This window comes from Sceloporus undulatus, chromosome 9 (assembly GCF_019175285.1).
Source record: "Sceloporus undulatus isolate JIND9_A2432 ecotype Alabama chromosome 9, SceUnd_v1.1, whole genome shotgun sequence".
Lineage (NCBI taxonomy): Eukaryota > Metazoa > Chordata > Lepidosauria > Squamata > Phrynosomatidae > Sceloporus > Sceloporus undulatus.
The window spans coordinates 5,091,814-5,109,816 of record NC_056530.1 but is presented as its reverse complement, the minus strand read 5'-3'; the positions used below and the strand labels follow the sequence as shown (position 1 = coordinate 5,109,816).

Here is an 18,003-nt window from a genome sequence, read left to right as displayed (position 1 = left end):
CAAAAACTGCTTGGCCTTCCTCCCTCCGGATCGGTTTCAGGCCTTGACAACGTCAGCTCTGGCCGTGCACTCCCACACGAAGGGTGAGAGCCAGAGACTCCAAGTCGCCTCGCGCACATGGCTTCGACGACATTCGTCACCCCCTGGGCAAGACTTCGTCTTCGGCCGCTCCAATCCTGGTTCTCCTCCGTCTTCTCTCCGCTGGAGGATCCTCCTTCAAAGTGGCTCACGGTACCAAGACCGGTGGCTGCTTCCCTCAGATGGTGGTTAGACAGCGCAAACAGTCTGCACAGGGATGCCTTTTCATCAGCCCCAGGCACAAACTGACCCTGACGACCGATGCCTCCCTGGAGGGATGGGGCGCTCACCTGTCGACCTCGTCGTCAAAGACAGGTGGTCTGCTCCAGACACGCTTCTCCACATCAACGCCTTGGAGATGCTCGCAGTGGAGAAGGCTTTGAGAGCGTTCGGAGTTTTCTAGTCACGTCAAGAGTGGTTCTCCTCCCAGGACGGACAACACCACCGTGATGTATTACATCAACACAAACAACGGTGGGTACCAGGTCCAGAACCCTGCTCAATCTCACGCTCCGCATCTGGGATTGGTGTCATCCAGCAGACACGTCCTCCTCCAGGCGATTCACCTTCCCGGGGAGGACAACGAACTGCAGATCGCCTCAGCAGATCCCCTTCGGTGGTCACGAGTGGAGGCTCCATCCCGAGACGGTCCGGCGATCTCTTCGATCGGTGGGGAACCCCCCGGATCGACCTCTTCGCGACCAGGTGGAACAGTCCACTGTCCCCAGTTCTGCTCGAGAGGAAGCGATCCGACGGATCCCTCGGAGACGCATTCGTTTCCTTGGACGGGGTGTTCTACGCCTTTCCTCCGTTCCCTTCCTAATCAGAGTGGTGTCCAAGATGACAACGGACGCTCGCATGCGATCCTGATCACCCGTGGTGGCCGAGACAGCCGTGGTTCGCATCCCTTCTCCACCTCTCCAGGAGATGCCTTCCTCCGTCTCGACCCTCGTCCGGACCTGCTCTCCATCCAGGACGGACGGATTCTCCACCCGGACATCAAGAGGCTGCCGCTGGTAGCCTGGGAGAATACGGCCCTGACTGCCCTGCCGGAGGCAGTGAGGACGTGTGATCCTGGCTGCAAGGAACCTTCCACCCAGCGGTCCTATGCCCTGAAATGGAGGAGATTCTGCCTCTTCCTTGACCAAAAGGGCTTTGTCTCTGAACAAGTGTCCACTCCAGTGTGCTGGAGTTTTTGATGGCACTTTTGGATGGAGGCTGTCCCTCACGTCCATCAAATGTTTCCTTTCTGCCATCTGTGCCAAATATCAGTTCGGGGGAGGTTTCTTTCTTCAAAAACCCCTTGGTGAAGGGGTTCCTGAAGGGTTGTGCTAACCTGTCTCCTCCCGTGTTCGGTGCCTACGCCGGCTTGGAGTTTGGAGTCGGTACTGACCGCCCTCCAATCCAAGCCCTTTGAAACCGATGGTTCACAGCGGACTTGGACTATTGACTTGGAAAACCGCTTTCCTTGTGGCCCATCACCTCTGCCGCGTGCGGGCGAACTCTGTGCTTTGCGGAGGACCAACCGTTCCTGAGGTTCCATAGGGACAAGGTGGTCCTCCCGTACGGACCTTACCCTTGCCGAAGGTGGTCTGCCTTCCACATGTGCCAGGACATTGTGTTGCCTACTCTCGCATCCAACCCGACGTCGGATGAGGAGAGGCGCCCTGACTCTCTTGTTCAGGAGCGCTGGCCTTTTACTGGACCGAACTGCTGCCTCCAGTCGGTCCGAGAGACTTTTCCAATGCTACTCGGAGCCGAAGAAGGGGTTGCCTGTGTCTGCGCAGAGATTGTCCAAATGGGTGGCTGGTACCATCCACCTCTGCTACGAACTGATAGGCAAGCCTCTCCCTGGCAGGGTTCGGTCCCTTCCACAAGTCAATGGCAGCATCCTCTGCATTCCTGTCGGGGATCCCCTTGGAGGATGTCTGCAAGGCTGTATCTGGTCCCAACCTCTGACTTTCATTAAGCACTACAGGTTGGCCACCAGGGCCATCCGAGACGCAGCTTTCGGGGGGCTGTGTGGTCTCAGGGTTGCATTGATTGCACTACTGATGTTTGTGTTTACAGTTTTTTCACTGTCACATTGTGTGTTGAATGTTGATTGCACATTTCCTATGGGATCGGTCTTGCATGACCTCTGTTCCCTACTCCGGTCTAGCAATGTTATTGCTATTTAACTTGTACATGAACAGAAGACTGACTCTTATGGTTCAAGTGTTTATTGTAATAAATATACCTTTGGTTTACCATAGCTTTGGTCTCAGGACACTCCCTCCGCCGCATACCTTAGCTTGTCAGTCTAAACCCATTTGTATGATTCACGGACCACGAAGAAGAAGGACAGGTTGCTTACCTGTAACAGTATTTCTTCGAGTGGTCATTGCGATACATACAAATCCCACCCGTCCGTCCCCTCAGTGTCCTGCTCACATTGGCTCTCTTTCCATCGCCTGCTTGGCGGAAAAATTGCGAACTGGGGAAAAGAGCGGGAAGGCAGGGGCCTTATAACGGGTGGGTGGAGTTACCGCCAAAAAGTTTCAATATGTTGCGAGTAAAACTCTGCCCAGTGATCCAGTAGGTTCCGAGCAGCACGCCGCAGGGCGCAGTGAGTGAAACCCATTTGTATGTATCGCAGATGACCACTCGAAGAATACTGTTACAGGTAAGCAACCTGTCCTTGTCAGCTCCCTAGTAAACCACACTCTATGCCTCGACATTGAAATACAAAATGGCCATAGAACTTTGGCCTTAAACCTTTGACTTCAATTCGCACAACTTCTTATCATTGGCCATGGGCAGGGCAGGGATGATGGAGATTGCAGGCCGAAACATTTGGAGAGACAAAAATGCCTCACCCCTGAAACAGACTATGCAATTAAATCCTATATACTGGGTTAGACTATTTGATGCCCTCCCAGTGTTTTTGAATTAGACATTCCATAAGCCTCAGACAATATAGGAATGGACAAGGATCATGGGAGTTGTAATCCAAACTATCTGAAGGGTGCCACATCACTTATGCTGCTTTATGGATATGGGAAATTCTCTTAACATGGATGGCCCAACAGAGGACCATGTTTGGTTGCAGCCCAATACTGAGAAGAGCAGGACTACGGAAATGGGAGAGGGGAGGAGGTATTCAACTCAGAGTTATTCTACAGATTTTCAGTCATTAAATTATTATTTTTTAAACTGTGTGCATATATCCTTTTAACTTCATGGAGATATGGGACTGAGACAGAATGTTGCAGTGTGGCATGCTCTTTTTCAGGTGTCACTTAGCCAGTATGCTCTTTTCCAGAATATTCTATTTGCAGTGGTTCCCAGACTTTAGGTTTCATGATGTTGTTGGACTTCAATTCCAAGAATTCCTCAGCCAGGGTAGCCATCGGTGAAGGATTCAGAATTTTGTTTCTGGTTAAAATTATCTGGGAACCCACATGTTCAACACCACTGCACTATTCCATTTCCTGCCTTCCCCAACAGTTGGTCTGGTCAGGTGCCCTAATTTGCAATATACAGTCTTTTATTTGAAGGACTGTCTTATCAGATGAACCCTGAACTGGGAGTTCTTGAAGTGATTCATCAATACCTGTGACTCATCAATACCTGTCATCAAGACAGCAGAATGAGCAGCCAGGCACACGGGTTACCTGAACACTGTTTTCCCTCTTGTGGTATGTTGCATTGTGTGTATGTGTCTGTGCTTTCAACTTATGGTGACCCCACAAATTCCATAGGGTTTTATTAAGCAAGGAATATTCAGAGGTGTTTTTGCAAATTTCTATCTGAATTGTAGTAAGGATTCTTACATTTTCACCCGTGAACAAATGTTCTGCAAGCCCAACACTCAAACCACTACACCACACTACTGGGTGACAACACACCCCCAACCTCAGGGGAATGCAGTGGAAAAACCCCTCTGAACAAATCTTGCCAAGAAAATCCCATGATAGTTTTGCCTTAGGATTTCCATAAGCCAGAAATTGCTTAAAGAAACATAACAACAATAGCAGCAGGTTGTAGAGCTGAATTTTAGCACAGTAGAAAAGATAACTGCTTCTCTCCTTCTGTTTGCCATTGTAGTGGCAGTTGGTAGCTGGAGAGAAGGGGACGCTCAGCTGGAATTTCATCCTATTCATGATGCCTTCCTGTTTCTTCCTCTGTCCCAGATTAGTGTATGCGCCTGAGAAACTTACTTTTTTTGATTAGCACCTGTCAGAATGGCTACTGTCTATGCTAGTTGGCTAACTCTAATTAGTAACCCTTTTGAGCTCTGGTACACATGCAGACATACACATGTGTATACACAACATGATAATGAGTATGTGAGAACGAAAATAGAACTGCAATCCATTTTACAAGCAAATGACAGGTGAGAACTGGACTTGATCTGTCCTTCATGTATTGTGACCTATAAACACAAAAAGAACCAGCACTGGAACAATGAGCAATGGCTTATTGCTCACTTTAGTGTTTTATAAATTAAAAAGAATAAGTTAATGTTATTAGGCTCTCCTTGTAAGCTCTCAGTGTTTGTTGCATCCTCCCCACCCCACATGACAGTATTCTAACTATGAGCCTGCTAAACAAGTTATTTATTTATTTTTATTTATTTAGTTATGTATATATTTAGGTATTTATACCCCGCCCTTCAGCCCTAATGGCTCTCAGGGCGGCTTACAATTATTATTTTTAATCAGACAGTTCCCTGCCCTCCGGCTTACAATCTAAAAGACACGACACAAAAGGAGAAGGGAATGGTGGAGGGAAAGGGGATGAGGTCCAGTGGTTCTTCTCTCCCTCTGAGGCCTGGACCAAAGCAGATGGATTGGAGGGAGGGCTCTTCCTTCTTCCAGGCTAGCCCTGATGGAGCTGGACCTGCCTGGTGAACTCCCTCTCAGGCCAGCGGATGGCAGTGATGGAGGGCGGAGTCTCCTTCCTCTCAGGCCAGCTGTTTCAGTCCAATGACCAAATGGCTTTACGTTCCAGCAGTAATTAAAACTTACAAAAATTAAAATTCAGATTTCCATTTTGCAGTATTCCAACGGAATGAATGCTTCCTTGTAGATGGTTTAACAGTTAACAACTTCTTGGTGGTGTAATTGATATGGTTTGTGTGTGCATGGCATTGGCCAAGGGAAGAATGGCTTAGTAGTGGGGCTGCCACCACCACCCGTTGGCTCTCTCTTTTCATTTGGTGGCTTCCCTCCTAACTCTCATCTTTTCCTTTCTCTTCCTCCTCTCTTTCTCTTTTGCTGGGCAGGAATCCAAGAAACAGATTGAAAAGGCCTGGAAGGATTATGAGACCAAAGTGTAAGTAGCCTCTTTTGCTTTTGGCAGGGATGGGCTAATTCTTCCCTCTTCTTCCAAACAAAGGTGTTTTGTTGTGGGCCCAGCAGCACAGGAGCTAAAAGAACTCTGATCAGACAACCAATGGGATTTGTTGTTTATAACTGTGCCACTGAGCTGTAGAGTATGACCCCTGGAGCAGTAATACAGAACATAGTTTGTATGCAGAAGATTTCACATGCGGTCTGCAGCATTTCTAGCAGGGGTTCTAAAAACCTCTTGTCTAAAATCCTGGAAAGCTAATGCCCATCACTGTAGTTCAAGGGGTCCTTTTGGGGTTTGTACCGCTTTTAAACATGAAAACAAGCTGCATTGAGACTATGCTGTATTTTGAGGAAAACTACACTTGAGGCTCTTGTGATTTTTCTTAAAGACAAGAAGCCCTCCGTGTACTTTCTTACATTTAAATAAGTGACACAATTTAATTGATTTATTTCTTTGGTCACTGCTGAATGTAATAGTAGCTGCAGCAGCACTAATCACCAATTTATTTTACACATGAACAAGACATATAATGGAAGAGGCTATCTTGCTTTAAAGGAAAATCACTTCATGATGGACTGAAAATGTTGTCAATTAAGGTTGTATAGATCCATTCACAACAGTCTTCTCTAAATCATGGCTTAAGACAGAAATGGGTTCCTCTGGCCATAGGTCTTAGCTAGCATAGCCATTATGATGTATTGTGGTACTTGCAATCCAAGACCAGTTGCCCACTCCTACTTTAGGTACTTATCTGGACCAGGGTTTAAGTCTCCTAGGAGGTGGCTATGAGAGAATAAACTTTTGAGCTGGAATGCAAATGAAACCAAATGTATTGTCTGTGGCATTCTTCCATTCCTCAGAGCAAAGTTAGAAAAAGAGAAAGAGCGAAATAAAATCTCTGGAGTCATTCAGACAGAACTATCAGCTGCAGAAATTGCTGAGGAATTACAGAAGGAGCGCCATACCTTTCAACTTCAGATGTGCGAGGTAGGAACTCTTTTGCTGTTATAATGGAAATTGTCCTCTGATCATAAACACTTCATTTGGTCCCCTTGTATGGACATATTTGTCTTCATGCTTGAAATCAGATGATCTCCAGAATCTATTCATGCCCTTTGGCTTCATCTTAAGCTTTTTCACTAGTAAGTAAAAAGTTAAAAAATTTATTCGGTCATTGACCAATACAAAAATTGACAGTATAACAATTACACAGTACAGTTATTTAAAAAAAATTGTCTATACAATTTCAGATACAATTTCAGATCAGCTGTAAACATTTCAGCTTTCGTCAAGAACCAATTGGGGGTGTAATTTACATACAATATAGCAAAATTTTGCCACCTTGTGAAGAACATTTGGTTTTTGGTTATCCAAGAGATAGCATAAGTAGAAAGTGTCAGTATGACCAGGGTATTTATTTAGGAGAGGCCTGATCAGCTGATGGCGAATATCTTTATAAAATTGACAGTACAAAAGCTTTTTCACTAAAACCTTAGTGGTGCTTGGCTTAGTTTCCAAAAACAGGGTGACCAGACATCTTCCTTTTCTACATTTCAACCATCTGTCCAAGAAGAATTTCAACATGTCCACTATTTTGAGCATGCCTAAGAAGCATGAATTTACATTTATATGAGTGTTTTTAGCTTTTATTGTGTAACATCGTACATTTTTATTGAATGTACATTTTTATTGAATGTCCATTCTTTAAACAGAGGCTGGATGGCCTCTGTTGGGTATGCTTTGATTGAGATTTCCTGCATGGAAGGGGGTTGGATTGGATGGCCCTTATGGTCTCTTCCAACTCTATGATTCGATGGGGCTTTCTACATTGCCATTTGGGACGTCCTCCGGACGTCCCATTTTAAAAAAGGGGCGTCTCTTTTAGACGCCCCATGGCCTAGTACGGACTCCGTCCGTACAAGATGGCGGCGCCCCTTCTACATGGGCGCCGCCATCTTTACGTATCGGACGCACAGCGTCCAGACGCGTCGCGCCGCTGCTGACGTAGCGAGCGCGCCCCTGGCGCCTCGGTACGTCGCAAACGCGACGCAAAAAGAAGCTCCATTTTGGAGCTTCTTTTTTCGGTCCGCGCGGGAGTCGGGCCGTCTGAAGGCTCCGGCTCCCCCGCGGACCTTCTGGCGGCGGCGGCAGACCGCCGCAAAGCGGCGGTCTGTACCCCGCCTATGATTCTATGCATGTCCTCCTTTGTGGTTAGGAAATCTCGTCATCCTGTCTCAAAAACATTGGCCGTGGTGACCCTTGAATGCATCATTGTCACTAAAGAAAGAAATGGTATCAGTGGGTAAGAGCACTTTTTATCAGTTCAGGCTGACATATGTAGTTGTTGTTGTGTGCCTTAGAGGCATTTCCAACTTATGGCAACCCTAAGGCAGACATGTCACAGGGTTTTCTGGATCTGAGAGATTGACTCACTCAAGCTCACCCAGCAGGTTTCCATGGCCCCGCAAGGAATCAACCCCCAGCCACCAGAGTCCTATTCCTAAAACCACTATGTCACACTGAAATATGAACTACTAGGGAAATTTATGACCTGGCATACTGTATGCACAGCCACCAAATAAGAAAGCATTAAAAATTCTCTTCCTTGTCAGATGGCAAAGATTTTTGTTCACCCCAGAGATCAAGCCGCCTTGATCATCTTTTATGGAAAGGCGGGGTAAAAATAAAAATTATTATTATTATTATTATTATTATTATTATTATTATTAATTTGTACATTTGCAAGTATGATCTTTGCACATTTCTGTAAATGAATAAAATTGCATGGGCTGTTAAAAGTTAGAAGCATTGGATAGGTTATAATATTTACATCACTGAGACCTATCAGCTCACCCCGTTTTGTTTGCTTTGTGTTTGTGTGGAGCTTCACAAAGTGAAAAGATGTTAATGACATTTTTGCACAAAAGGTGCAAAATATGGTGAAATAAAGTTCTTGATATCTTGCTCTTATACCAAGGATGAGATTTTCTGCAGGGGTTTGACATATCTTGACAAGGAGAGACAGCATTGACAGCTGATCCATAAATATGACTGGTTGAATTTCTTCACATCTCTAATACCATTTATGACCCAATCTGAGCAGAGGTAGTTTTCTTAAACTTATTCAAACTCTGGTAAATTTGCAGTTTGGATTTTTGAAATTAGTTACATGGGAGGCATCCTTTGAGAATGGTCTAGAGATTTTAATTAGTCCAAAACAGGCGGCTAGATTTGTTTACTGGGACAGGCCAAGGTGATCATGTTATGCCAAGTGATAATGTGGCCTTGTGTATAAAAAAGAATGTCTCATGTATAAGAAGTTTGAGAAGTTTTTTCTAGACATACGTCACATTCACTCTCAACCAGTCTTAGGGACACAGATTGTCTTTGCACCTTTTGTTTGTACAGTGCAGTCCACATATTCATAGAAACCCCATCCCCTTTCTAGTTCTGGCAGCCCATCTACAGCAGTGCTCGACTCATTGTCTCTCTGAATAGCATTTTTCCATTTCAGTTTGCAAGATTCTTGCTGGCTTTTGTACAGGAGGATTTTCTGTATGTGCTTAACGTAGACCCCTTGGGCCCTGGTACTGCCAAAGAATGACTTAGTCTTGGCAGTCTGTTGATGGATGTTGCAATAGGCTGGGGAGTTTTGCATAACAGTAAAGATACTTGTTGGAACTGTACATTTTCTGGTTGTTAACAATGCTCACATCAGTGTATATGCTGAGACTTGTTAATGTCTTCAGCTGACAGCTATCATGTGTAACTTGCATTTGTTATGATAAATATATGTAGATCTCTTAGAAAAGCAGTTTTACAACAGAGGTGTGGTGCTTTGTACTCCTTCAGATATTGTTGTAGTCATGTCAGCTGCTGCAGGTCTGTCCAGTGATGATGGAAACTGGTGTCCAAAAACATCTGGAAGCCCACAAGATCTTTCCTGTTACCTGACTGTTCTAACTGGCAGTGCCACAGCTTGACTGTGGTGCATGCAAAGTAGGATGTCCTACTGATTGAGGATGGCCATTGGTTGTGGCTGGCTGGGGATAATGAGAGTGGTAAAAGTGCTGTAACTGCACATCCTATTCCAAATGCTCTTTTTCTCTCCAGCCCCCCCCCCCCCCCCCCCCCCCCCATTTAATCTTCTTGAAACTAGCCCTTAAAGAGCACACTCTGCAAAATTCCAGCATTAGCTTGAAAGCAGGGTTGGTCACTGAAGATTTATTATAAGCACACTGACTCGTGGATTGTGGGAACTGTAATCCCAACAGTAATTTTTCAAGCTCTGGAAATAAATTAATGTGAGTTTTGGCTTCATAAAGATGTTGAGCCACCCTATGTATATGATCTCTGACTGTACAAGGAGGATTTGAAGCAGGCAGATTGACTCTATGGGAACTGTGGGCAGGGTGTGTGTATGTGGAATTTTGCTGTATGGCTAAAGAGGAGTTGGGCAGGCAGTAGTTTCCCTACTTTTGTGTGTGTGATTTTTTTCAGTTCTGTGAAACAGTTGGGGCTTGGCCAGGGAATGAGTCATCTTTGAATAGCTACACTATTAAATAAATAACAGCACATGGAACCACTCAGCATTTGTTTGCAGCTCTGTGCCAAATGAATAGTATAGTGTATGCAGGAGAGGAGACACGAGACACGTTGTACTGCATATCTGATGAGGTACACATCTATCTTACAGAGTATTCAGAGTTATCTCATGGCCTCTTAAACAACCTTCCACACTGTGATACTCTCCATGGTCACTAACTACAACTCCTATCATTCCCAGTTAGTATGGATCAGCTGAGGATGGTGAGTGCTGTATTCCAACATTTCCAGAATGTGCTGAATTGAGGAAGGTCATACTGGAAATTTTATAGGAGAAAGCAAAGCCAATCTTCCTCGGAACAAATCTTGTCAAGAAATCCCTGTGAGAGATTCACCTTAGGGTCTCCATAACTTGGAAATGATTTGAAGGTACACAGCAACAACAAATCATAGAATAATAGAATCATAGAATCCTAGAGTTGGAAGAGACCACACGGGCTATCCAACTCTCAATCAAAGCATTCCCGACAGATGGCCATCCAGCTTCTGTTTAAAGACCTCCAATGAAGGAGACTCCACCACACTCTGAGGGAGTGTGTTCCACTGTCGAATAGCCCTTACTGTCAGGAAGGTCCTCCTAATGTTTATTTTTTTAAAATTTTTATTACAGTGGTACCTCGGGATACGAAATACCCAGGTTACGAAATTTTCGGGATACGAAAAAATCCCATAGGAAATCATTGTTCCGGGTTACGAATGTTTTTTCGGGATACGAAGAAAATTTTTGGTGCTTTTTTCGGCTTTTTCGCACGAAACGCGGCTTTTCCCCATTAGCGCCTATGGCAATTCGGCTTACGAAGGCTTTTTGGGTTACGAAAGCGGCCGCGGAACGAATTAATTTCGTAACCTGAGGCACCACTGTACGCATTTATAAAAACATGTAAGACATAACAACGCCACACATCCATACCAAATGCATTGACATTAACATTCACGAACCGAATATTTTTCACGATATCAAATTCAGAAAATAAAAGACTTCCTTGGTGGAGCTTACACTTCTTTAACTTACACTTCTCAAGTTTCTTATCTATTATCATCGTTCCTAAAAAAAAAAGAGAGAGAAAAGTAAATAGTCAAATATTGGTAGCCTTTCCACAGTCCATGGGGATTATTTTCTACATCTTATCCTTTACAGGAAAGGAGAGTAACTGTATCAGCTATATCTCTTGTTAAATCATTGATACATTATAGTACATTTTCTCCCAAGGAGAGAAACATATGTTTTCTTTCTCTATATTCTTTAACACATTTCCAATCTTTTCCTATTGATTTTATTTTTCCAACACAATTTATTTTCATACGAGCTGTCAATATATCCATTTCCATTGCCTCGTATAGGTTGGAGAGCCATTCATCTTCTGTTGGTATTGTTGGTTTTTTCCAGTTTTTAGCGTAGTTGATTCTTGCAATTGTGACCATATATAACATTATTCGTTTCTTTTCTTATATGGTTTTTTTAAATCTAATTCAGACACCATATTCAAAAGGAAAAAGAGTGGGTCAAAGGGTAAATCAATGGAGGAATTGGCTAAAGAAGGGTATGAGATAAATTGGTTTCCCTATAGGCAAATTATGGAGAGATGGCAAACAGATAAGAGAAAAATTGAATTTGCAAATAAAAACAATGAACCTGAAGTTTTTAAAATCATTACATCATATTTAAAGGGCACCATTGGAAAATTATATAAGTTGTTATTACAAGAAAACTTAGAAACAGAGGTGGTTAAAGATGTCATGGTCAAATGGGCTAAAAATGTAGGACATAATTTGGAGTTAGCAAAATGGGAAAAAATATGGCGTAATGTCCCCAAATATTCGGCTTCACAAAGGATGCGAGAAAATTATTATAAAGTATATCTGCGCTGGTATTTAACACCTGAAAAAATTTCGAAAATATATAAGAACAGCTCACCCATCTGTTGGAAATGCGAAAAAGAACAGGGCACCTTCTTCCACTGCTGGTGGTCTTGTGAAAAAATAGGGAAGTTTTGGGATATGGTAAATAAAACTCTATCAGAAATGTTGAATACTACTTTACAAAAACTTCCAGAACTATACCTGTTGAATATAATAGATGATGTGTTAGAGAAGAAATATGGTAAAATTCTCTTTTACGCAATCACTCTAGCAAGGATATCTCTGGCAAGATTGTAGAAGACTGAAAAAATTCCCGAAAGAAGTGAATGGTTAGAGAGTTTGTATGAAGCAGTTGAAATGGATAGGCTGACTTTAATTCTAAGAGGAGAGACATTAAATGAAGTAGACCAAACATGGGGAAAAGTACTGGAATATCTCAGGGGGATCGGGAATACATAACAAATCTATAATATAGATATCCACAAATATATGAATTGTAATGGAGTTAGGTATCGCGAGAGAGAAATAATGAAATTAAATAAGTCTCAACAAGCAGAATCTGATTTGTACAATCTCCACAAAATAGTTGAATGTGATTTAAGTTTCTAAGAAGTAAGTGCTGGCTCAAAGAGAAGATAAATGAAAGTCTAGACCTTTTACAAGATAAAACAACTAGCAAGAAGGGGGAGAAGGAAGTCATATGAATGGATAGAAGAAAGAAGGTTTTAGTATGTCGTAGAAGGTTAGAGTAAGTAGGAATGTTAGTGGAGTGAAAGTTAGTAGGTGAAGATATGGAAGAGAAGGAGAAGTAAGGAGAGGCGTAGGAAGAACAGGTTAGGATGAGTGGAATATTTGAAGGGAGAAGAAAAGTGAAAGGAAGGAATTGTATGGAAGGGACGACAGGATGGGAAGTTAGAAGATAGGGTAGAAAGGGGCGTATGGTTGTTTTTGAAGGAGTAAATGGCTATGTATTTATTGTAACTGTTTATGTCATGCTGTTGTAAGGATGTATGTTTATTTGTTTGTATGTGATAGGTTCATGTTTGGCTGAATGCGCAATAAAAAAATAGTTTTGCCAATTTCTAATGCCCATTGACCATAGTGTGTTTAATAGTCTCTTGTTCCAGTTCTCTTTTGTTTAAGAGTTTATAATATTTTGACATATGTCCTTATTTATTATCAAATAGTATATCTTCAAGTTCTATTTTATCTTTACTGAATCATGTATTTTTGTTGTCTATCTTGAAATGTTCCAGCAGTTGCCTATAGAGGTACCAATCATTCAAGATATTGTCCATTTTCATTTGATCGAGTGTTTTGAACTCTCCTCTTTCATTCAAAAGATCTCTATATGTCAACCAGTGGGATACCTTGTATGATTTAGTTCTCTGAAAGAAGGCTTCCTGGGTTGAAACCCAAAGAGGCATCTTGTAGTAGAACAATTCTCTGGTTTGTAACCAAACTTTTAATAGTGAGTTTCTAATAAAATGGTGAGAATTTTTTTTATTAACTATGGCTTTGTTATACCATAAAAATGCATGGTAACCAAATTTCAATTGAATGCTTTCAAGTGTCAGCAATCTATTATTTTTGAGCTTGATCCAGTCCTCGATCCAGCAGAGGCATGCTGCGACGTAGTATGCTTTTAGATTTGGTAATGCTCAGCCCTCTCGTAGGGTCTCATCAGACAATGTTTTCCATTTAATTCTTACTTTGTGTCCATTCCATAGGAACTTTGCTAATTCCTTTTGCCATATCTCTAGATGTTTTAGCTGGGATATAACCGGTAAGTTTTGAAATAAAAAAATTAATCTAGGGAGGACGTTCATCTTAATCACCGACACTTTACCAAAAAAAGTCAGGTTTAGCCCTTTCTGTCAGAAAGTTCCTCCTAATGTTTAGGTGGAATCTCTTTTCCTGGAGCTTGCATCCATTGCTCTGGGTCCTAGTCTCTGGAGCAGCAGAAAACAAACTTGCTCCCTTCTCAATATGGCATCCCTTCAAATATTTAAACAGGGCTATCATATCACCTCTTAACCTTCTCTTCTCGAGGCTAAACATCCCCAGCTCCCTAAGTCCTTCCTCATAGGGCATGGTTTCCAGACCCTTCACCATTTTAGCTGCCCTCCTTTGGACACACTCCAGTTTCTCAATGTCCTTTTTGAATTGTGGTGCCCAGAACTGGACACAATATTCCAGGTGGGGCCTGACCAAAGCCGAATAGAGTGGCACTATTACTTCCCTTGATCTAGACACTATACTTCTATTGATGAAGCCTAAAATCACATTGGCCTTTTTAGCTGCCACTAATCATAAGCCTTCACTGATGTAATTCATCTTCTCCAGGCTTGTAGCTCTCCAGCATACATTGTCCTAAGCTGTAGCAGCTGGAGGTGATGGCTACAAGTTTCTAAGATTTCAAAACCCTTTGTGAGTCCACAAATATATGCCCCAAGGGAATGTTTCTGGGTATAAAAATCTTGACAAACCTGAGCCTCTTTGTTCACTTCTTTTTGGGTGTTCCCTCAGCTATTGCTGAGTTTCCAGCATTTTTCCTAGGGTCACTTTTTGGGTGTTCCTTCAGCCATGAGCTGAGTCTCCAGTATTTCCCGTATCTTCTCTTTTCCTTCTGAGAAATCCTTGGTTCGTCTGAGTCTCTGGTTTTATTTTTTAGTGAACCTTTTTTTCTGGGATAGCTTTCTATTTTCCAAGGTTTTATTTATTTATTTGTTTGTTTGTTTGTTTATTAATTACAGTATGTCTTTGGCTGCCCGCTGAAGGTTTTTCATGTTTTTCTCCACGTTCGCTCTTTATTTATGCGCCTTGGCGTTGTAACGGACATCTGTGGGCTGAACTGGTGATTATTATCCATTTAATCCATTTAACCTCTCTATTTTACAAAACTCTCTTTCTGTAGCCTTGTGTGTATCTGTGTAGTTGTGCTCTTGTGTGTGTAAATGTCATCTTGGCACTGTTCTAAATAAAAATCTCTTAGTTATATTGAATTGGAATTCTTTTGCAGTTATTTTTTAAAAATTTGTGTTAACAAATACATACATATAATAACATCACCACTAAGACAAAACATAATACATTACAATACCAAACAGTACAAAAGGCAACACATTAAAAAAAGCTTGCCCTTCCATATGACATAATCTTTTACATGTCTACCTTATCAAATTAGAATCATCTTAAACAAAGAAAAGCTAATTGAGTGTTCTCTCTAAATAAAGCCATAAAGACTTTTTTCTTCATATCCATAGGCTCCATTTTACTAAAAATATTTTAATTCTTTTATCCCCATTTTGTTCTAAAGTAAATATTGGCCTGTTCTTTCTAGCAACAAGTTGAATCTGTACATAAACACTCAATACTTGGCAATTAGTAAATTTATGTATACAAATTAAATGAATAGTGAGTTTTCTCCTCTTATTAAACTACTGTATATATCAGCCGTTTTGTTCTCATAATGTATTAAACAATTCCAGTTGTCCTCTATACTCATCTTTGATCTTCCCCTTAACGTAGCTGTTAACATATCCAGACTTATTGCTTCTCTCACTTTAATTAACCAGTCTTCTTCCGATGGGATCTTTTTGTTTTGCCAGTATCACACAAACAAGATACTTGCTGAGGTGACCATATATAGTACAATTCTAGCTGTCTTTTTTCCTACTTTGGGACATATTCTACATGTCATGTTTAACAAAAAGTTCAATGGATCGAATGGTAAATTAATATCTAATATTTCTCCCATTTTATTGTGAATTACTTTCCAATATTTCCTCGTTTCCCAGCATTCCCACCATAAGTGAAAAAATGTACCTTTTGGTTTTTGGCATTTCCAGCATGTTATGTTTCACACACACACACACACACACACACACACACACACACATATATATTGTTAAGGTTTGTGGGAGATATATACCACCGGTGGATCATTTTGATAAAATTTTCTTTATAATCTTGACATAATGTATATTCATTAGTGATCTTCCAAGTCTTCTCCCAATCTTCTAATTCAATCGGTTTCCCGATATTTTGAACCCATTTTATCATGTTTTTTTTAATTGCTTCATTTTCTTTTATTTATTTATTTATTTACATTTTATTTTATTTTTATTTATATACATTTACATATATATAAGCAAGGTAAAGTTTATCGCATATTTACATACATTTCAAACATCAAGCATACTTCTCTCGCTTTTACCTTGACATTTCTTCCTCTTCCAATCCTACTACATTAATTATCACATTTAGTTTCCATCCCTCCCACCCCTCTCCCTTCCCCATACACCTCCCTCTACTTTCCCCCCTTCCTTCCCCTTACTCTATCTATCACTTACAACCTATTTCTTCTCTTCCCTTGTCAGTATTTATATACTATATACTTATATATCTTCTCCTCCTTCTTTCCCTTACCCTTACTTTCCTTCTACCTTCTTTTTTTTTCTCTCATTCTTCTTTTCCCCCCATATTGCTTCATTTTCTAAATCTCTTTCTTTTAGGATTTTATAGTATTTCACTATATGACCTCTTTCTTCATTGGATTTTTTCCCCTAATTCATTCTTGTCTGATGTAAATCCTATATCTTTTTAATCTGTTTTTGCAGTTGTTTTTGTTGTGGTATAAATTGGTTTACCAACCTCTATCAAGCCTTTGAACTAATTCCCAAGGTTACTTTTTGAGTAATATATGCATCCCAAAAAGTTTTGGAAATAGTTTCAGCAAGTCTCATCCCAGCAGTGTAGAAAACAAACAATGATTAAGCGGATTCCTCTAACTCAGTCCCTAAGGAATGAAACTCTTACACTTTTCCTGTTGTGTTTCTCTCAGGTTTCAAACAAGCAGTTCTTTGCAGAGACCTTTTGGCTATCTTTCCCTCAAAACGATTCTCTCACAGATAAACCTTACATTCTAGCTATTTCTTTGCTTCTGACTCCTTTCTTGGGTTTCTTCTTGTTGGTCTTCTTGCCTGTCTGCTCCACTTTTCCATTTTTGCTTCAACTTCAGTTCCAGCTCTGCTTCAATTCAGCCTCCCCTTCCAGCGTTTTTCCAGCACTTACATCACTCTCTAATTCCTGAGTCTGGCTCACTTATGTGCACAATTCTGCATTCCCTTTCTGTTCTGTACAAATTTAAGAAGTGAAACTTAGCCACTGAAAGTTTGCTGTTGTTGTTGTGTGCCTTCAAGTCATTTACAACTTATAACAACCCTAAGGTGACTCTATCACAAGATTTTCTTGGCAAGTTTCTTCAGAGGGTTTTTGCCATTGTCATCCCCTGAGGCTGAGAGAGTGTGACTTACCCAAGGTCATCCAGTGGGTTTACATGGCTAAACCAAGATTTGAACCCTGATCTCCAGAGTCCTAGTCCAACACTCAAACCACTGTACCATGCTGGCTCTCCACTGAAGATTCATCCCATATATATCAATACAGTATAATGGAAGGAGGAGACTGCCTGAGGAGACAAAGGAGGCGTTCTCACTTGGCAGATAAAACGGATTATATTGGGACGATTCTGATTCGGATTATGTTACGGGAATAATTTGAATTTTTTCCATCGTTTCCATTACCAAAAGGGGCAAATTACCTCGATTCATTTAGACCCTGTTTTCGTTCCCATTTATTTTAAATCGCTTTATTTTAAAGCTGATTAACTTGCTCCCCATTCCCATTTGTGTCCACAAGCTGTCAATCAAGTGCGTAGGCTTCAGATGTCACAAGTCTTGGGGTTTTTTGGGGGGGGGCAGCCAGTGAAAATCGGCTGCATCCAAGGCTCTTCTGTTGTGTCTCCCTAGACTAGAAGGAGGCTTGGCAAATCAGATCAAGGAGGAGAAGGCAGCGGGCTTCATTATTGGGGAGAGAATCCTTGGGGAAGAGAGAAGATAAGGCTCGATCCCGCCCCCCTCAGATCCCTGGATGTCCAGGCTCTCCATTCCCTAAAATCGCTTTGCCTCCCCCATTGCTCCCTGGGCTGTCTGGGGGGCGATCAAGCAGGGATGTCCTGCAAAGCCTATCCCATAGTTCCTCTGGAAGGAGCCTCCTTTCCCAAAAATCCCTTTGCCTCCCCCATTGCTCCCTGGGCTGTCTGGGGGGCGATCAAGC

The 18,003-nt window shown here is 41.8% G+C and overlaps 1 protein-coding gene across 9 annotated transcripts in view; it reads left to right on the top strand.

Annotated features, from left to right (window-relative positions):
- Window positions 1-18,003, top strand: part of ASAP3 (ArfGAP with SH3 domain, ankyrin repeat and PH domain 3) — a 116,698-nt gene that overhangs the window by 35,572 nt on the left and 63,123 nt on the right. For all 9 annotated transcript variants that reach the window (XR_006100666.1, XR_006100668.1, XR_006100667.1 and 6 more), the window contains 2 exons: window positions 5,348-5,397; window positions 6,279-6,405. Coding sequence is in view for 6 of the 9 variants with exons in the window: in XM_042439205.1 (XP_042295139.1) it covers window positions 5,348-5,397; window positions 6,279-6,405 (177 nt within the window). In the remaining 3 variants the exon portion in view is untranslated. The remainder of the gene's footprint in view (window positions 1-5,347; window positions 5,398-6,278; window positions 6,406-18,003) is intronic.